Here is a 21,410-nt window from a genome sequence, read left to right as displayed (position 1 = left end):
GGGCAGAGATAGATTCTGGACAGACGAAAGGAAATGCTGCTTCTTCGCGTGGCTCAGAGTTAAGCTACGGCATTAGCTATCCCAAGATGTGGTGAAAGCCACCAACTTAGAGGGCTTTAAAAGGGGATTAGACAAAATCCTCGGAGGAGAAGTCTATATCGATGGCTACGAGACAGCATGGCTGAGAACCAGCCCCAGGATCAGAGACAGGGTGCCTCTCAATACTCACTTCCAACAAGCAAGGAGGCTTTCTGCCCCATTCAAGTTCGTTTTTGCCCCCCCCCCCCCGGGCTTCCCAGAGACATCACTGCAGAAACAAGGATGCTGAACCAGCCAGGAAGCTGCCACACAGAGTCAGAACACTGACTAGCTCCATACTGTCTACACTGACTGGCAGCAGCTCTGCAGGATTTCATAGAATCAGAAGGGACCAGAAGGGTCATCCAGTTCCCAAGCAATGCAGGAATCTCTGACACAACATGGTGCTTGAACCCATGGCCATGAGATTTAGAGCCTCACGCTCTACTGCAGCAAACTTTTTCAGCAGGGGGCCGGTCCACTGTCCCTCAGACCTTGTGGGGGGCCGGACTATATTTTCAAAAAATAATAATAATGAACGAATTCGTATGCCCCACCAATAACCCAGAGATGCATTTGAAATAAAAGCACACATTCTACTCATGTAAAAACACGCTGATTCCCGGACCATCCGTGGGCCAGATTGAGAAGGCGATTGGGCCGGATCTGGCCCCCGGGCCTTAGGTTGCCTCCCCATGCTCTACTGACTTGAGCTATCAGTTCAGGCACGGCTCTCTCTCGCAGCGCTACCTGGAGATGCCAGGGATCAAGCTTGGGCCTTCATTTCTTCTAAAATTTACTCAAGATTCTAGTCCTCATGGTTCGGTGTTAAAGGCTCAAAAGTCAAGACTGGTTAGAAAGTGGCCTCATCCTGAGTCAGAGCATTAGGTCCACCCAGTTCAGTACTGTCTACAACAGGGTTTCTTCAAACTTGGGTCTCTGGCTGTTTTTTTGGACTACAGTTCCCACCATCCCTGACCACTGGTCCTGATAGCTGGGGATGATGGGAGTTGTAGTTGGAAAAAACAGCTGGAAACTGAAGTTTGGGAAACCCTGGTGTACCCTGGCCAGAGGCAGTTTTCCAGGGTTTCAGACAAGGATTTCTGGGTGCCAAGCTGGCGACCAAGTTTAAAAGCCTCTGCCTTAGTCTATAGCTAATTCCGTTTCCCATTTGCCTTTCTCCTCCTTGCACACTGGGACCAGCGAAGCATCGCAAGGGCAAGCAATGTAGTTGAGGTCACAGAATCGTAGCGTTGGAAGGGATCCCACGGGTCATCTAGCCCAACCCCCCGGCAAACAGACGTCCCGTTATGGCAACCGCAACCTGGGTTGAAGGTGGCGTCTAGCGTACGAACCCGAGTTTCTAGCACTGGTTCACAGCCTGCCCGTGGGCCTCTGAACGACCACTGGGAGGACAGGATGCAGGCCTAGATGGGCCTGATCCTGCAGGGCTCCCCTTAGAAGTACCAGGGAGGGAGGAATGCTGCCTCCAGTCTTCTCATCTGGCTGGCCAATGTGGGAACAGGATGCTGGGTGAGATAAGGCCTTCGGCCTGATCCAGCAAAGGGGGCGGGGCAGCCTTCTGGTATTCGTAATACTCTAGTAATACAGGCCAGACTTAGGTTGATGATGATGATGATAATAATAATAATAATAATAATAATAATAATAATAATTTATTATTTATACCCCGCCCATCTGGCTGGGCTTCCCCAGCCACTCTGGGCGGCTTCCAACAAAATATTAAAATACCGTAATACATCAAACATTAAAAGCTTCCCTAAACAGGGCTGCCTTCAGATGTCTTCTAAAGGTCTGGTAGTTGTTGTTCTCTTTGACATCTGATGGGAGGGCGTTCCACAGGGCGAGTGCCACTACCGAGAAGGCCCTCTGTCTGGTTCCCTGTAACTTGGCTTCTCACAGGGAGGGAACCACCAGAAGGCTCTCGGAGCTGGACTTCAGTGTCCGGGCAGAACGATGGGGGTGGAGACGCTCCTTCAGGTATACAGGACCGAGGCCGTTTAGGGCTTTAAAGGTCAGCACCAACACTTTGAATTGTGACCCTCATTCTTGCGAAAATGAGTGATATGGTGGGGGGAGGAATAAAAGTACAGATTGAGATTGCACAAGATGGCACGGTCCGGGGATGTGTGTGCCTTTCCCAGCCTCCCAAACTGCGTTCGGAGCTCCCTCTCACCCTGCCATCCTTCCGCGGGATTTATAATTCTGATTGGGCCGGCAGCCAGCTCCCCCCTCCATGGCACTCCCAAGGCCGCTCTGGCTAGGCCCGAGACCCAAGCGCCAACTAACCTGACTCTCCCACGCCAGGGAAAACAAAACAAGCAGGAATGTTCCCGTGTAACTCTGAGCTCCCACCCTCCTTCTCCGTGTCCCGTCCCCCCCACCAGCCAGACTCGCCCCGACTCGCCCCCTCCGCCTCCCCGGGTGGGCCCCACCGAGGAAGGAAAAAGGAGGATAAGCTTGACAACAGTAAAAGGGAGAGAGAGAGAGAAAAGGAGATTAGTGCCAGGGCCTGGGCACTGCCACACAACACAGAGTGCTTAAAATTGTGCTGAGCTGAGGCGCCCCATTCACAAGGCCCAAGCTCAACCCTGGGATCAATGGCAGGCGGGCAGAAATGGCTCCTGTGCATGTGCAGAGTGCACAGCAGAAAAGCAAAAGGGAGGCCTTCCAGAAAGAGTTAGCATTGTTCTGGAGAGGGAACTCAAATGCGTTGAAAATCCGTATTTGAAAGTGAGCAGGCCTTTTCCAATCTCAGTTTTTATTTACAGTGGTACCTCAGGATACATACGCTTCAGGCTACAGACTCCCCTAACCCAGAAATAGTACCTTAGGTTAAGAATCTTGCTTCAGGATGAGAACAGAAATCATGCTCCGGCGGCACGGCGGCAGCAGGAGGCCCCATTAGTTAAAGTGGTATCTCAGGTTAAGAACAGTTTCAGGTTAAGAACGGACCTTCGGAATGAATTAAGTACTTAACCCGAGGTACCACTGTATTTGTTTTTTTCAATTTGTTGGTTCTCTCTTTCTCAAGGAAAAATGTGACATGGGTACCATTCCTTAGAGACATCCAGAGTTGGCTCTTCTTTCTCATTCGTGGGATTGTAAGAAGTTGGTCCATCTAGGTCAGTATTGTCCACACTGGCTGGCAGTGGTTTTCCAGGGTTTCCGCCAAGGGATATTCCCAGCCTGAAGATACTGGGAATTGAATCTGGCACCTTCTGAATGCCAACCAGATGCTTTGCGCTAGACTCCAGGCCTACAAGCCCTTGCCATAAAATAAAGATCCCAGTCCTCAAGGTTTTAAACAAGAACATAGGAAACAGCCTTCTATGAAGTCAGGCCATTGTTGTACTTAGCTCAGTATTGCCTGCACTGACTGGCAGAGGCTCACCAGGGTTTAGGGCAAGGGTGCCTTTTCCCAGCCCTACCTGGAGATGCTGAGGATTGAACCTGAGAACCTTTGCAGGCAAAGCACGGGCTCCAAGACAGAGCTCTGGCCCGTCCCCTAAAAATAAATCAAGATTCCAGCCCTCATTGTTCCAAATAAAGTGCTGATTTACAGAGGAGCATAGGAAGCAACATTACTCCAAGTCGGACCCTTGTTCCATCTGGGCAATACTGGCAGCAGCTCTCTATGGTTTCAGGCAGCAGGGAGGGTGTTCGCAGAATCATAGAACTGTAGAGCTGTAAGGGACCCGAGGGTCATCTAGTCCAACCCTCTGCAATGAAGGAATCCTTTGCCCAACATGGGGCCCGAACCCACACAACCCTATGAGTCTCACGCTCTCCTGACTTAGCTAAGAGCCTTAAACTACTCTAGGCTGGGGAAAAGAGGCGGAATGAACCTATAGCATGGCAGAGCCCCCCAGATAGTGAATGGCTGTTAGGGGTCACTTTTGCCACTGGGACCCCAGGAAGCTCTCCCCCCAAGCAACTGTCGGCAGGAGCAAGGGCAAACATCACCCACAAGAGAGGCCCAACAAGCAAGGACAGGCACCCAAGCCTCCGGGCACCTGTAGGGCACAAGACCGGGCAAGACTCTCTGGGGAGAGAGAGAAAACAGAGGCCAAGGCAGCAGCCAGGCCTAAAGAGGTTCCGCCAGCCCAGCCAAACTCTGCCACCAATGCCACGCCAACCTAAGAAAATGTCCTTTTTTAATAGCCTGGCAAGACTCTCCTGCCAGGTAGTTCAAAGGGGAGACACCCCCTTCCTCCCCGCATTAACTGGATGAGCAACACCCCCTCCAACGGCCAGCTTGGGGGGGGGGCGGGGAAGAGAAGAAGGGGGGCAGAGGCGAATTTTTCATGGAGGGAGATGGGGGAAAGGGGGGCGGCACCTGGGAGGCCGCCAGACAAAGAGATGCTGAGCGCGCAACACGAAGCCAGCTCGGAAAGGGGAGGTGGGAGAGGAGAGGCAAGCCCCTCACCCCTCTCTCTCCCCCCCCCCACGTCCCACCCCACCGGCCTCTTTAACCAAATCCTGCCCGGGGGAGAACGAGTTTAAGAAGGGCCGGCGAAGCCTTGCAGGACCTGAACCCCATTTATTTTGGGGAGGGGGTGTAAGAGGCAAGAAGGAACCAAGTGGGGAATCTGCCCCTCTCCAGTCGAACAACAGAAAAAAGAGTCCCGTCCAACAAACCGCAAGCGAAGATCCAGAAAACTTGAAGATTTGTGGGAGAGGGGGCGCACGGCGGCAATGGCCCCCGAGGGTCGCAGGGGCCGGGAGGTGGGGCAGGCGGGTGCGTTTCTGGGAGGGATCGGGGCGCAGGTGAGGCCTAAACGGGGATCGACCCAGATCCTCGACCCAGATCCACTGGATCCCTCCCTCCCCATCTTTCTTTTTTCTTTTTCAAATACTTTCGGTGCGGCGGCGTTACCTGTGGTTGCTGGCGTTCCAGTAGACGCTGTGGCGGAGGCCCCGCACCTGCCGGCCCAGCAGGGACCCCCAAAGCACCAGCAGCAGCCCCCAGGGCAGCGCCCCCGCCGGGCGCATCGCTCCGCCGCCGCCGCCGCCCCTGCCGAGCCCCCCGTCGGGGCAACTGGACGGACTGAGCGCGCTCGATCGGCCGGAGGGAAGCCGAGCGAGGGGAGGGGAGGCGAGCGGGGGAGAAAGTGCTGCCGCCGCGGCCACGCCCCCAATCGCGGCTAGCTCTAACTTTCCACCAATCAGCGGCCGGGGCTCGGCGCGGATAGTAGCAACTCGGACTAAAGGAAGAATGAAAAGAAGAAAGAACGGCGAGGGGGGCGGGGGAGGAGAGGGAAGTTCGGAGTTAACCCCTCGAGGCCCGCGGCGCTCCGAGAAAAAGCCCCTTTTTTCCTCTATCTCTCGCTTCATTCACCCGGCGGAAGTCTGGATGGATGGATGAATGGGTGGGAGGGGTTGCCAACGTCGCCGGCTCGCCCCTGCTCCGGTGCTTTCGTGGTCGACGGGCAGATATTCACGAGCATGGCACTCCTTTTTTGGGGTGGGTGTATGGTTGCGGGGGGGGGGAGAACGCGATTTCGGGACATCACCCCCCTCACACAAATATGCAGGGGTGCCAACTTGGAAAAACTAAATGGCGGGCCAGGTAATCGATCACAAAAACGTGGCACACGAGACCATTTCTATGGCAACGCCCATCAACTTGGGGGCCCCCGGACCCCTCAAATATTTTAGGGGGGGCGAAAGGGTCTCTTTCCCTAGGAGTTTGGCTCCTACGCCCAGAAGGCGGCGCAGGATGAGGATCTGTGGTGTGCTCCCTCTGGCAACCTCAGAAGCCAGGACCACTCCGAAAACGGGGATTATTTATGCATTTGTTGCTACACTTGTTGTTGTTTAGTGGTTTAGTCGTGTCCGCCTCTTCGTGACCCCCTGGACCAGAGCACGCCAGGCACTCCTGTCTTCCACTGCCTCCCGCAGTTTGGTCAAACTCATGCTGGTAGCTTCGAGAACACTGTCCAACCATCTCGTCCTCTGTCGTCCCCTTCTCCTTGTGCCCTCCATCTTTCCCAACATCAGGGTTTTTTCCAGAGAGTCTTCTCTTCTCATGAGGTGGCCACAGTATTGGAGCCTCAGCTTCAGAATCTCTCCTTCCAGTGAGCACTCAGGGCTGATTTCCTTAAGAATGGAGAGGTTTGACCTTCTTGCAGTCCATGGGACTCTCAAGAGTCTCCTCCAGCACCATAATTCAAAAGCATCCATTCTTCGGCGATCAGCCTTCTTTATGGTCCAGCTCTCACTTCCATAAATCACTGCTGGGAAAACCATAGCCTTAACTGTACGGACCTTGAGGATGAGGATGAGGATCTGTGGTGTGCTCCAAAACCCTCTGGCAACCTCAGAAGCCAGGACCACTCCGAAAACAAAGGGTTGTGAGAACAGGACACTGGACGAGGTGGGCTATTGGCCTGATCCAATTGGGGTCCTTCTTATTCCTCCATCCCTTACTTAAATCGTAATACATCTATCTCACCTGGGCAGATGGGGCTCGTTGACCTGGGAAGGGACCCCATCAAGGAGGAGAAGGAAAATTCTGGTCCTAAACTTTTGCTGCCTTTGTGGCTATACGGATTCATGAGTAAGGCTTTGGGAGTAAACCCCGGGGGGGGGGAATCCATACCTGCTCCCTTGTAGGATATCTCTGGAGAATAAAAGGTTGGGGAGTAACACAAATCTAGAGTGCAGCCCCTTAGACGGTTGGATGGCGCCTTGTAGGCCTCCTTCCTGCAACTCTCGCAGCCAAGCTGGTGCCAAACGTCTTGCTCTGCTTTCCGTCGGGGCCACATCAGTGACACTGAGATGGGGTCTTGTCGTCTGGGCAGCCCAGGACCTTCAGACACATAAACCATGTGCATAAACTTCCATAAACCAGGCCGCAGGGACACCTTTCCACGCCTCCCCCCAACTCAATTGTCCTCCTCATCAAATCATCATTTTATCATCATTGGCTCACATGCGTAATTAATCCTCCAGGCCAAGCAGAAAATTTGGAGTGGTTTTGAGACGGGTCCTGAGCACAACATATTGAAGTGTTTAGTGTGATTAAAGTTTCTTTTCTCTTCCACAGGCCCAAATTCTCAGCAATAATACAGTCGTGTGTGTGTGTGTGTGTGTGTGTGTGTGTGTCTGCTCTTTTCCCTTCTTCCTCGACTCCTTTATAGGATGCAGTAACCCCATATTCTCTTACTGGGGCAGCCGGGCTGGGGTCTCCTTCCTCCCATAAGAAAGTAAGAAGAGCCTACTGGATGAGGCCCAAAGCCCATCTAACCCAGCATGCCATTCTCGCAGGAAGCTCACAAGCTGGTCCTGAGCTCAGCAGCAAATGTCTACGCTTGCAATCACCAGGCATCATTTTATAAACGTTGATCGTGTTGTGACTTATTTGCCTTTTGTCTCAATTAAAAAGTCTCGAATGCTGCAACTTTTTCTAATAGGGAAGGAGTTGCTCCTTGAATGAATTGATTTTAGAATGTATTTCAATTAATAGATTGTGATTTTATGTAAACTGTGTTACTTTTACTGTTGTTAGCCACTCTGAGCCTGGCTTCGGCTGGGGAGGGCGGGATATAAATAAAATTGTATTATTATTATTATTATTATTATTGATCATTTTACTCCCCTTTTTCTGAACCTCTCCCTGCAACGCATAACTCATGCCCCCCCCCGTCTTATATATAGGTAACTCACTGATTTTGCCCACGCGATTCAGGTTTGCATGGGTGGCGGGAAATAAATAAGGAAATGGGGAGCGAAAATAAATAAAAAAGGAAGGGAATTCACCACTCTCCATTTATTTATTCCCACCTACCCATGTGGGGTTTCCTTGAGGGGATCAGCTGTTCCAAGGGATTCCTGGCTTTATGAGTTTTTGCACTTAGGTGTGGACCCCCGGAACAGAAGCCCTGCATAAGAGGAGAGTTATCTGTATTCACAAAGCAAGAAATATACTCTCATTAGGAGAGGCTGGTAGAGCACGAACCTCTTCATCGCAGGGTTGTGGGTTCGAGCCCCATGCTGGGCAAAAAGATTCCTGCCTTATAGGGGCTTTGACTCATAGGAAAATAATTTCTTTTGGCAGTTCAAAGTTGGGATCGATTATGATCAGCACGTCCCGCAGGACCTGGAACACAGCCCGGCGGCCCATAGAAATTCCAGATGTTGGAGGATGCCCTGTCATTAAAAACCCCCGCTTTTGATAGTTTTCCCAGGTGGAGATCACGTAAGGAGGCTAAGGAGCCGGGTGTGAAACGCGGCGTGCTCCATTACCAACACACATACACACAAGCCTTTTTTGATGGGCAAGCTTTCCCTCCCTCCATCCCCCAAATATACCCAAACCCAGAGGCTTCAGCAGTGCCTTTCCAGTGCCAGCTGTGCTTCCTTCCCAAGCTAGCCAGCACATGATGTGGACTGGCAGCCGGGGGCTCCTGTTGAGAGTCACGTACCTGGAGAAATTACAGGGTTGGGAAGCCCCATAAACATGGATCCGCGTGGCTGGGCAGGACAAGGGAACCTTTGTTCTCACGGGGGGGGGGGGCGAGAGAAGGTGCTTGAACCGTGGGACACACACAACACACACACAGAACTTGTGCCAAAGTGCAAGGTCAGCACGCAGTTGGAGTGCGGGCGACAGGCCCCGATCCCCAGCGATTTCAGTTTCAGCCGAAGCTCACGCAGGGGTTGCGTGGCGGAGCGACCCCCCTTGCCAAGCCTCCTTCCGAAACTCTTGCACGTCCCGTGACTCAACCTCCACGTTTCGCCACAGGATGTGTCCTGGGAGGTGAAACTCAGCGGCGATGGCAGCCAGGAAGACGCCACCTCCAACAGCAGCAGCCTAAGACAAGGGTGAGGGAGCCTCAGGCCCTCCAGGGCTCTCTGTCCGGCCCTTGGAACTCTCCCCAGGCCACGCCCCTTTCCCCTCAAGCCACACCCCTTTGTGGCTCTGCCTTGCTCCCTCTCCTTTAGTGACCATGGTTGCCTGGGGCCTGGTTGGAGGATAGAGGGGGGTGGGAGCTAGCTCACGGACGCAACTCCCCTGCAAGGTAGGGTGGCAACCCTTGGGAGCTCTCGAGTTTAGAGAAAAAGCAGGGAAGAGGTGGCATGGCAGAAATTTATAAAAACAGGGCCTAGTTAAACTGCGGAACTCACTGCCACAGTGATGGCCACCAACTTAGATGTCTTTTAAAGAGGATATGGGGCACCTATCTATGTGAAGCACTTATATACTAAGTAAAGAAAGAAGGTTTACTGTCTTCCTCACCACCCCTCTTCTTCTTCTTCTTATATCTATTTTCTCCTCCCTCTCCCCCCCTCAATGCCTACAACAAAAATGTCTGAGAACGACTGTAATTGGCCTGTATTCTATGATTCGAAAACAGACACTTGTTGTACCTTGATTATTTATGGAAAGTCTGTTAATACAAATGTGTTTCTTTTTTAATTAAAAATAGATTAGGCAATTTTGTGGAGGATGATATGCACCGTGTTGGCTATGTCCTCACCCCTTTTCTCTCCCCAAGCAAAGAACTCAGTGTTACCATCAAAGCTTACGTACACATTACGCCCAACAGAGGTCCTTGCAACAGAAGCCTCTGCTACTACTTGCACTGCCCAGTCTCGAAATCTCTAGGAACAAACTAGGCAACTGTATTTAGAAGTTTAGCTGGGGGGTGATGGACTCCTAGGCTGGGCTGCCACCTAGTGGCATAGCAAAGCAACCACAACTTGCTTGCCAAAAAGTGGAGGACACAGAATTAGGGACAAAGAATTATCCAAGGTAAAACAGAGATGGCCATTCTGAGATGGGGGGGGGGGAGAGAGATTGGGGGGGGGGTCTGGATCCAACTTTGTGCCTCCTTCAGGCATTTGCAGGACTCAGACTCCTTATCAACCCCTGCCAGCATGCACAATGGTCAGGGATGATAGGAGTCAGGGGTCCAAAATATCTACGGATGGATTAATCTGTCGGTTTCACGTTCTCCAGCTCTTGTTTTCTGGCTGTCTATGGCAAAAACAGACACTGGACTTAATGGGCCCGTGGTCTGACCCAGCAGCCAAAAGGTTCTAATGCTCTATAGATAGATAGCTGGTATTTTGGTAAATTTTACATCAACTGGCTTTTGTTGTTTGGTTTTCATCTGACTCTTTTAACTTTTCCTTTACATAAACTCCTCAAGATGATTTCATTGATCGGGCAATATGCAAATCTTAGAATCACAGAATTGTAAAATAAATGTCTAAATCTTGTTAAATGAATGAATAATAATAAACAAGATCAGACCTTAAGAGTCCCTCTTTCCTATCAAGACAATTGAGTCTTATCAAACTCCACCGCTGCGTATCTCACAATCAACTCAAATCTGGGAACATTTTATCTAAACATGAGCGGCCTCGCCTTGCCATGGGACCACAGCATGCCTAAATATGATCACATACACCTGATTCAGAGCAGAGCTCTTTCACTTTCTCTCCCCAAAGGCCTCACCTTTACCAGAAACGCATCAATAACACCGGCATCACCTGGAGACATGCGGGAAGGAGACCCTGGGGAGAAATTCCACCTGGACTTCATCAACTTCCCCCCTGCTCCATCCACCTGTGCCTGGGTCCTGAGTCCACAAAACAGGTTGCTTTCTTGACAACACCACGGAGCTATGGGGTGGGCACATAAAGTTTGGTGGCACCAGCTCATGCACACTGTTTAATTCAAGACTGGATTGCTGCAATGCACCCTATGCGGGGCTTCCCTTGCTCTTGATCCGGAAGCAGCAGCTAGCGCAGAATGCTGCAGCACGATTGCTGACGGGGACCGCTATCAGCATATAACTCCTGTGCTCAAGAGATCTGCACCGGCTGCTGATTTGCTACTGGGCCGAATTCAACATGTTCCTATCAGTATAAAAAGCCCTTACCAGCTTGGAACCAGTTAACTCCCTTACACCATCTACGCCACTTCTATCTGCGGAACTGGCCCTGCTACAGGCCCATTCTGCATTTGTAAGCAACTGATCTTTCAGTGTGGCACCAGTTAACTTTGGAACTCCCCGCTGATTGATATCATGCAGGCATCTTCCCTGTACAGTGGTACGTCGGAAGCCATTCCGGAAGTCCGTTCGACTTCCAAAACATTTGGAAATCAAGGCACAGCTTCTGATTGGCTGCAGGAAGCCCCGTCAGACATTCAGGTTCCAAAGAACATCTGCAAACTGGAACACTCACTTCCGGGTTTGCAGTATTCAGGAGCCAAAACATTCAACTCCCAAGGCGTTTGGCTTCCAAGGTACGACTGTACCCTTTTTGGCGCATGCTGAAATATTTTTTGTTCAGACAAGCCAAGACTTGGCATATGTTTTAACCCGGGTTTTAGCTTATTGCTGATTTTAATTATTTTTTTGTACATTCAGAACAGTTGCTTTCTATTGTTTCTTATTGACAATTTCATCGCTTTCTTTTCATAAACTGCTCTGAAGGTTCCACTTCCCCCACCCCCATTGTGGTGTAAAATTTTACAAAATGAATAAATAAATATAATTTGGCACTTCATACCAGAAATTCACAGATACTATGTGTTATGTCCAAGCTAGACCACCCAAAGCTCTGGCCCGCAAAGTGAGACCCACAATTCCTATTTGAACAAGGCTCTTAGGTTCCAGAAAAGCACAATGCCTTGTGCCAAGACAAACGCAACCATGAGGCAAGATCCACAAATACGAAAATATACTAATGTACTCCAAAGAAACAAACATAATACGAAAGGACAATGGGCGACGAAAACTGCAGAACAATCGGTTACAGATCCGTTTCTGCTCTTAAGCCTTTTGCAAATATGTACCAATTAGTCCTTGGGAAAGGTTTTTTAAACAATATTATTTGGGGAACATGTCCAAATGATTCCTCATGTGCATCAGCAGATGGCAAGAAGCGTCTTTCAGCTACCCAGGACAAAAGGAGAGTCTTGGTGAATGACCAATTTTTTGTCAAAAGGGGGGGGGGACCCCAACCTGCCTCTCAGAGAACAGCCTCACTGCAAGAAGAAAATGGTTCACCAAAACAGGCTTACGATTAATCAGCCGCTTGATGTGCAAGAATAATTATTTGAACACATTCCCCCAAAGAAAACTGAACGCAAAATGAATTCTGAATGCAAAATAAAATTTCTCACTACAGCTACATATAAAGCAGGCGGGTCGCCAACGCTGCGCCAACGGCAATGAGGAAAGGTTACGGCATTTGGGAATTTTTCGTGGCACGTAACAGGTGACATGATAGAAGTTTATACAATTATGCATTTCACGGAGAAAGTGGATTGAAAAAAAATGCTTTCCTCCCTCTCTCATAGCACCAGAACTTCTGGGCCTCCAACGTTCAGTTCCACTGGAAGATACCGTATTTTTTGCTCTATAAGACTCACTTTTTCCCTCCTAAAAAGTAAGGGGAAATGTGTGTGCGTCTTATGGAGCGAATGCAGGCTGCGCAGCTATCCCAGAAGCCAGAACAGCAAGAGGGATTGCTGCTTTCACTGCGCAGCGATCCCTCTTGCTGTTCTGGCTTCTGAGATTCAGAATAAGTTTTTCTTGTTTTCCTCCTCCAAAAACTAGGTGCGTCTTGTGGTCTGATGCGTCTTATAGAGCGAAAAATACGGTACTTCTTTATGTAGCAACCAGTTTAACTGTGGAACTCCCTGCCACAAGAGGCAGTGATGGCCACCATCTTGAATGGCTTTAGAAGAGGATTAGACCAATTAATGGTGGAGGACAAGGCTATGGATGGCTACGCTTTGCCTCTACAGTCCTGCTCGGGTCCTGCTTGCCAGCTTCCCACTGAAGCATCGGTTGGCCACTGCAAGAACAGGATGCTGGACTAGGTGGGCCATTGGTCTGATCCAGTATGGCTCTTCTTATGTTCTTAAGTACAGTCATACCTCGGGTTGAATATGCTTCAGGTTGAGCGTTTTCAGGTTACGCTCCGCGGAGACCTGGAAGTAACAGAACGCGTTACTTCCGGGTTTTGCCGCTCGCGCATGCACAGACGAATCAAAATGACGTCACACGCATGTGTGGAAGCGGCGAATCGCGACCCGCGCAGACGCAGGTTGCATTTGCTTCTGGATGCGAACGGGGCTCCAGAGGTACCACTGTAAGACAACAGCGACCAGGGATGCAGAGGCGTTTTTTAGGAGATGGGACTCTGGGACTCAGGCTCTCTTCTGCTGGGGCAACCAGATCTCCTACCACTTCCCAAACACCCCCTTGAAAAAACCCAACACCACTTTTTTTCTTTGCTTACATGGACACCGGGCACAGTGCGAGAAAGACTCTGGCTGTTCGGCATCCTAACACAAACTGGTGATTTGTGGCCCAAGTACCCAACACGACAGCTGCTCCGATGGAACGGGAAAGGGTAGCAACTTCCCTGCCCTGCGGGTACATTTGCTAAAAGATGGCGGCACCTTCAGATGGAGCCTGAGACAGGCCTTCCCTGGTGGTCAGTCCCAGCTTGGATAAAGAGGCGCTGAAAGAAATAAGTGGAACCAGTCCGTTTTTATTACGAAGAAAAGAAACGGGCGATTTCCAGGCAAGATTCGTGAGGGGAGGATTCCCTTAGGGAATGACATCCCTCATAAACACACACACACAAAAGTCCTCTCTCTCGCACACATACACACACCTTCGCCCTCCTTTTTCACCAGTGCAAAGACTTGTTCCCTTTCCCCCCCCGAGTTCCTTGTGTCCAGGTTCCGAAACCAAAAGCAGGGACTTTGGAGCCAAAATGGCGGAGGTTTCCAGCCAAGCTAGGAGTGCGACTTCTGGGCAAAGGGGGGGAAACAAAACAAAACACATCCCTGCCTTCGCAAGGGTACAAAGCCGCCCTCCCGTAAATCCGAAGCAGCCAGCGAAGCGAGTGCCAGGAAGGGGCTGGGGTTGTCGTCCTCATCGCCCGTTTCGGCCAGAGAGGGGCGCCGCAGGAAGAGTCCGTGGGCCTGGCCTGGCCCGGGTTAGATATTGTGGATGTGTAATGACGGGCCGGACACCATGGGAGGAGGAGGAGGAGCTGGCCTGCGTGGGAAGCAGAAAATGAAGGAAAGGTTTGCGCTGAGGTGTACATGTCGGAACAAGTTCTTTTTTAATTAACTTCACTAGAGCAGGGCTAAGGAGCCTTCCAGATGTCGCCGGACTACAACTCCCATCATCCCTGACCATTGCCCATGATGACTGGGGGCTGATGGGAGCCGGAATCCAATAACGTTAAGTTACAACATCCCTGACCGCTGGCCAGCACATACAATTGGACGCCATTTTGAATCGCTGCACCATTCAAAATTGCACTGCATTGGGGTGGGATGGTTATTTTTGTGTGTGTTTCTAACTATTTATTTGTGCTTTTATCTTGTATTTTTATTTTGTGAACTGTCCTGAGATCTTTCATTGAAGGGTGGTATATGAATCCTAATAATAATAATAATAATAATAATAATAATAATAATAATAGAATTCCCAAGCAACATTGGGTATGAGGCGACTATGAAATGAACCATTATTGCCGCATTTACGCAAATCTAATGCGCCATCAGGGATGCGGGTGGCGCTGTGGGTTAAACCACAGAGCCTAGGACGAATCCCCGCGATGGGGTGAGCTCCCGTTGTTTGGTCCCAGCTCCTGCCAACCTAGCAGTTCGAAAGCACAAAGTGCAAGTAGATAAATAGGTACCACTCCAGCGGGAAAGTAAATGGAGTCTCTGTGCGCTGCTCTGGTTTGCCAGAAGCGGCTTAGTCATGCTGGCCACATGACCTGGAAGCTGTCTGAGGACAAACGCCGGCTCTCTCGGCCAATAAAGCGAGATGAGCGCCGCAACCCCAGAGTCGGTCACGACTGGACCTAATGGTCAGGGATCCCTTTACCTTTACATTTAATGCACCATCAAATCTAATGCTCACCCCAATTTTCGCAACGTAATTTGGCCAAAAAAGTGCACATTACATTCGAGTAAATATGGCATTGAGAACATCTAAAACCACCCGCAGCACCGTTGAAAGGCAGGGCTTCGCCAAACGTGGATCTCCAGCTGTTGTTGGACTACAACCCCCATCACCCCTAGCTAGCAGGACTGGTGGTCAGGGATGATGGGAACTGTAGTCCAAAACCAGCTGGAGACCCAAGTTTGGGAAGCCCTGGTTTAAGCAGCTTGTCTTGCCCACCACCCCTCTCCTCCAATTCCCCGCAGCTGGAAAAGAAGCAGCCACCTCCCTCTCGGCCTCTCCCACCCCAGCCGCCTCCCGTTCTTCCACTCACCTCGATGGCAGCATCTGGACCCGAGGGTCATAGTTGGGAACAGCGCAGAGTTCGGCCCGGGGGGGATCCGAAGGGAGCGGTTTCTGGGGTGGTGGAGGCTTGGCAGGGGGCTGAGAGGAAAACAGAGGGAGCCTGAATTAGGGGAGGCGGGTTGCGATGCGTGCTGAAACGCTTGCGCACCGCCTCACGCAAGCAAGGGAGGGGAGGCCAGAGAGGTGCAGAACATTTATTTTTAGACTCTTCATTAAGTGTGTGGGTGCGACACCACACACACACACAATGCAAAAATAACACGTGTGTATAAGCAATTTTCCCTGACATCTTTGTGAGGGGGCTGCCGCTCAATTCAATTAACCTTACAAAATGGCCAGGGGTTCTCTCATTTTTCTGCTTGCTTTGATGTCAACTTAAGTATGTAAGAAGACTGGATCCGGCCCACGGCCAATCCAGCCCAGCATCCTCTCCCCACAGTAGCCAGCCAGATGCCCCTTAAACGAATATTATCTATATTTCCATGGCTGGTGTCAAGCTAAATTATGCTCAGAGAGTGGAACCACGTAAATGAGTTACAAGTTTCACTTCTTTCCCCTGGGAAAAGGGATTGTTACCCCACTCTGGGCGGGGAATAAAAGGGCCTGCTAGCAACTCTCAGCACCCTTGACAAGAAAACAGCTCCCAGAATTCTTTGGGAAAAGCCATGGCTGTCCTTTCTTAAAAAAAAGTTTTATTCATTTTTCTTTTTCATTCATTACATACATCTCAAATTCTTAACGTTTACTATATATTCCTCCCTCCATCCCCTCCAAGACCTGCTCCACAACTTGCGTTCCTGGTTTGTTTCTATTTTTATCCACTTTGCTATCTCTCAACAGAAAAGGTTATTAATAACATAACATCAAACCTATAAAAATAAAATTAACGACATCATCTTATTTCACTGTCTTCTAAACATTTTCTGGTACTAATAAAGTGAATGTTTATTTAAATCCTGCCATCAAGTCTATTGCCTTTCTTTGTTTCTGCAAATATAATATGAAGGGTTCCCAATCTTTTTCAAAGTCTCTGTTGTCTTTTTCTCTTAGTCTTTCTGTCGTTTTTCTCTTGGTCTTTCTGTCATGACAGAATGACAATGACAGCCGTGGCTGTTCAAAGTGGTACACTGGGTTTTAAACACCACCGACTGGTTGCTGTGTCCCGTGCCTAAAATTTGCCTCAGGCTACATTGGCACCATACATTCCCCCCCCCCCAAATAATATTAATTATTTTCAGTAGATAAACATAGTAAAAAAAAAAAGATTAACAATAATAAAAACAAACAAAAAATAGGAGAAAAAGAGAAAAAAGATACATACAACATATTACCACTTAATTAATTAAAATTAAGTACCATCCATCTTCATAGACATAGTATTTGACTTCCTCGAATCTCTTCCATCCGAATTTCTTAGTAATTATATGTAGCAGTTTCCAATATCAGAGTTTCAAAAAACCATATCACAGTCCTAATCATATTACATAGCTTTCCTTATCGTACATTTTCTTATTTATAAATTTAATTCCATTTTAATCCTAGGCCTAATTGTTTCTTTCAAGTGGTTACATATCTTTAATATGCACCATACATTTAAAGCACGGGGATAGCCCATTAAACAGCCATGGCTTCTCTCAAAGAATTCTGGGAGCTGTAGTTTGTTATGGGTGCTGAGAGCGGTTAAGTGACCTCCCCATTTGCTCACAGAGCTATACAATTCTGCGGGTGGTTTAACAATTAATCCCTCTTCCTAGGGAAACTCTGGGAATTGTAGCTCTGTGAGCGGAACAGCTTTCCTCTCCATCCATCTGTCTAATCCTCTTTCAAAGCCACCCATGTCGGTGGCCCTCTCTGCCTCCTGTGGGAGTGAGTTCCACAGTCTTTCCTTTTGTCTGCTCCAAACCTCTCGACATTCGGCGTCCCTGGATGGCCGCAAGGTTCCAGTATCGCATGAGATGCTAAAGAAGGTTGCATCCCACTTACAGCAACGCTAGGCTCTCTTGGGAGCTTCCCATCGGCCGCACTTCCCAGAATAAGTTGGAGTTCTTGTTATTAAATATACCAAGAAAAAGGCACACCACGAACTCAGGCCACTATAAGTTTCAATAGTGGGAGTGGTCCCTATTCGCAAATCAATAGTCAATTGTAACCTTAGAGTTTTTAATTTGATTCAACACATGTAACTATTATTAATATTGATTATTTTCAGCTGTTATCCTTGAGAAACGTAGAAAATAACAGGATATATTTATCCAAAAGTCTTCAAACTTACACGACCCTTTAAAAATTAGGTAAGGAATTGTTTTAATAATATAATACTGTTTTATAAATTATAATTTATGATAATTGAGAATTTAAACGTACTTTCATGTAATATTTGATACTTCCAGCTGATGAAGGTGAATACATCGAAATAGGGCCCTGTCCTGGTTTCTGATCCATAACTGACTTCTGCTCAAGGATTGAAACTAAGACCTCCACGATGAATCTGGACTAACATGAACTTATCTCTACTCATAAACTCTTATCTCTAATTCTGTAATGAATTATTGTGTTGCACATATTTTTATGAGCTTGAGTTTGTCATCTCTGTTAGAGTTTGTAAACTCTATTTGAGTTTGTAACCCTTGTCAGAATACATACTTTTGAATGGATTAGTTTTTGTTACTATTGACTATTGATTTGTGAGTAGGGACACTCCCACTATTGAAACTTACATTGGCCTGAGTTCTTGGTGTGTTTTTTTCTTGGCACTTCCCAGAATGCCTTGGTTATGACATCACACTGCTCTGCTCCAAGAAGCGCAAGCAGCACAAAAAAGCACCAGGACCCTCTCCAGGATGAGAGCCAGGTAAGGTGAAAATTATGGGATAAAAATTCTTCCCCATCGGACGGGGAGGAATAGGGCTGGCATACGCCTGGAATTTCCTGGACAACTGGGATTCGTCCTTGGAAATGGATTTTGGGTGGAATTTATCGATATTCGGATAAAATGTCCGGGGAAACCCAGGAGTATGGAGAAGAGGGATCGCTCCCTGTTTTTGGAGGGGAACTGGGGGAGGGACCTTCCCATTAACACCCACAGCTGTTCCCATCCACCTTCCACCCTGCCCAAACAGACCACCCTCCTCCCTTTCCAAAAACCACACACACCACCACCAGGAATGGCATCATGCTGCCAGTTACCTGAGCATCTTTAGGAATGGGGTCAGCAGGCAATGGGCGCGTTGGGGGCGCTGGCCTGTCCTGGACCGAGGCCTGGGCAGAAAGAGGAGGTACAGCAACAGACAAGACATGCTCGGGTGAAGAAGAAGAAGAAGAAGAAAAAGATTGGGGGGTGTTGTATGTTGGGGGAGCAGCTCTGGAAGAAGCATGGGAGGGCCTTGCTGTTTACTAAGGGAAGGCAGATCTGGATTAAGGGGGTCCCAGGTCCAATCCCCAGAATCCTCAAGCAGGGCTGGATAAAGACCCTCAGGAGCCACCGCTGGGTGGAAACGATGGCCTTACTCAGCAGCAGGCAGCTTCCTATGTTTGTATTTGCTCAGAACCATGAGGACCGGAACCTTACATGTTTTTAAGGTTTGGCCGCGACTCAGAAACAGAGCATGCAGAAGGACTCCGTTTCAGCCTCCGGCATCTCAAGGTAGGGCTGGAAAAGGCTCTCTTGTCTGAAAACCTGGAGGGGCCCCACCAGTCAGCTTAGACCAGGGATGAGGGAACCTGTGGTTGGATTTTGCTGGATTCTAGTCCTCATGGTACTTTTCTAGTTTAAATTATTCTTTTTATTACAGATTTTCTTGTGCTACAAAACAAACGAACATGGAAAAGTACATATAGTACCTCCACTTTCTAATTATTATTATTGTTAGAATTTATATACCGCCCTATACCCAAAGGTCTTAGGGTGGTTCACAGAATTCATAGGGACCTTTTCACGGTTTGTTGACATTCAGTATGAGACACTGTTGTCGGACATTGTGCAGATGGGGGAAAAGAGAGGGGGGAGAGAGAGAAATAGGGAGAATAATGACCTTTCGTTCTATTGCAGTGTTTGGGCAGGGATTTTGTGCCAGCGTCACACGAGTAGGTCTATCTATCTATTTATTTTCATTGGCACTGCGAGAGACTGGAGGGCCCAGAGCTTGGTTGCAGTGTCGTTTGTTGGTGAAGGGAGCTGCGTTGATGGGTCAAATTAGTCATATTGATTCGTATGCTTGGGTTAGGTCACTGTCTTGTGCTGTGCATGTAATAAAGGGGAGTCACACTGGGGAGGGGGGAGGCATCCTCCTTTGCTTGTCCTCCCCATGCTAGGTTAAGTTTATTGACTAACTTTTTTAGTAGGGTGGTTAGTCCTCATGGTTCTACATAAAGCTCCAATTGAAAGAGGAAGCCAGGAAGTGGTTGTTTTTTTAAATACCAAAGTTAGTCCATTGTGTCTCTCTAGCTCAGCACTGTCCGCACGGACTGGCAGCCTCTCTCCTGGGTTTCAGGCAACACTTAGCTGGAAATGCCATCAGGGATTGAATCTGGGACACCTGCACAAAACACCGAGGCCCTGCCATTGACCGACGACTTTTCCTCCCGTCGCAGAAGACCATGCAATGGGGTCAAGGGACAAGCTGCCCCTGCCCCCTCCTTCCTCCCGCTCCATTACCTGTTGACCCTTTGGGATCGGGTCAGGCGGAAGAGGCTTGGATGGTGGGTCAGGTCGAGAAGCATCGGGGGCAGCAGGCTGCAGAGAGACGGAAGGCAGCGCCACAAGGAAACCAGAGAGCAGATTGGAAGAGATAGAGATAGAGAGAAAGAGAGAGAGAGAGAGAGAGAGAGAGAGAAGAGAGAGAGGGTGTTATCGTTCCGGCCTGTGGCATGCATGGCTAGGGGTACATGAGAGGCACACACATTCATGCAAATGCAACCATGCAAGGAGAAGAGAGAGACAGACAGAGAGAGAAACAGGCACCCCAAAAAATTCTCGTCCATTTAGGAATTTAATTCTGAGTCTTAGATCGGTCCCAGAACATGTTGCAGAGGCTCTGCCGCTAACACCTCGTGCGAGTAAGAAGAAAGGGGTGTCCCAGAGCACGTACAGAGTGCCTTGAGCTCCACTGGGTTAAACTGCCATCAGCCAGCCTGAGCCTGGTGTGGGAGGCTTAGGAAGGAGAAACTAAAGGGCGTTCCAAAATTAAGGAAGGGGGTCTTCTCCTAGTCGCATTTTAAAGAATCCCACTGAGCCTCAGGAATTAAAAAAATAAGCATTTAGAGGTCATATCCAGCCATGTTCTACTCAGAACAAACCCACTCAAATTAATGAACCTAGTTGAGTCACATCTATTCTGGCTTAGAACCAGGTTTCTACAAATCTGGCACAGCGTTTTGGTGAATTATAGAGCATTTAAGCCTAGTAACAGCAGGGCTGGGGAAGCTGCGGCCCTCCAGATGTGGATGGACTACAACTCCCATCATCACTGGATGCCGGCGCTGATGGGAGTCAGAGTCCCACCTTTGCAGTAAGCCTAAGGAGGCAGTACAAGCTGTCATAACACCCTCCAGCCACTTGAGGGTGCTGTGGGACTTTCTCCTTAGCCAGTCCTATGTACACTTCTACCTGCTCTTTCACAATACCATATAGTCTCACAGGGCAACACCTCCCCCTTTTTCTGGGGAAATTGTTCCATTCTGAAGGTTTGCCTTTTATTCAGGGCTGTGTTTACAGGGAGAGAGGGGCCTGTGGGAGATTCAGCTCCCTTATGGACGCGCCGGGCCCCCTCTTCCGACTTAAAAATTAAACAAAGGGGTTGCGCAGCAGCAAAAATGTTGCAGCGCATCCCCAGCTCCTAAGAAAGAGCGCTCCTGTTCAGGGCTCCCAGCCAGCCAGCCACACCTCTGCTTCTGGGACACTCCATTCCACGCCCTCTACCAGCATACTCCATTGCAAAGCCCCCCCCCCAACTTTTTTTTCTCATTTTTTAACTCTACTCAGCATTTGGAGGGTAGGCCTGGAAAATT

At 49.2% G+C, this 21,410-nt stretch overlaps 2 protein-coding genes across 6 annotated transcripts in view; both read right to left on the bottom strand.

Moving 5' to 3' along the window:
• The window catches only part of EFNA4 (ephrin A4), a 31,293-nt gene extending 26,152 nt beyond the window's left edge, over window positions 1-5,141 (bottom strand). Inside the window, exon 1 of the mRNA XM_080984866.1 lies at window positions 4,979-5,141. Within this exon, the coding sequence (XP_080840992.1) occupies window positions 4,979-5,094 (116 nt within the window). The 5' untranslated portion in view covers window positions 5,095-5,141. The remainder of the gene's footprint in view (window positions 1-4,978) is intronic.
• Window positions 5,142-13,603: 8,462 nt separating this feature from the next.
• ADAM15 (ADAM metallopeptidase domain 15) overlaps window positions 13,604-21,410 on the bottom strand; it is a 42,139-nt gene continuing 34,332 nt past the window's right edge. For 2 of the 5 annotated variants that reach the window (XM_080984568.1, XM_080984569.1), the window contains 4 exons: window positions 20,059-20,136; window positions 18,591-18,662; window positions 15,373-15,482; window positions 13,604-14,138 (listed from right to left, as the gene is read on the bottom strand). In XM_080984568.1, coding sequence (XP_080840694.1) covers window positions 14,078-14,138; window positions 15,373-15,482; window positions 18,591-18,662; window positions 20,059-20,136 — 321 coding nt within the window. In that variant the 3' untranslated portion in view covers window positions 13,604-14,077. The remainder of the gene's footprint in view (window positions 14,139-15,372; window positions 15,483-18,590; window positions 18,663-20,058; window positions 20,137-21,410) is intronic. The other 3 variants (XM_080984571.1, XM_080984572.1, XM_080984570.1) reach the window with 2 other exon arrangements.

The sequence above is a fragment of the Podarcis pityusensis genome, assembly GCF_964106645.2.
Source record: "Podarcis pityusensis genome assembly, chromosome: 16".
NCBI lineage: Eukaryota > Metazoa > Chordata > Lepidosauria > Squamata > Lacertidae > Podarcis > Podarcis pityusensis.
Note: the sequence above shows the minus strand (reverse complement) of the source record. Positions and strands in the feature narration are given on the sequence as shown.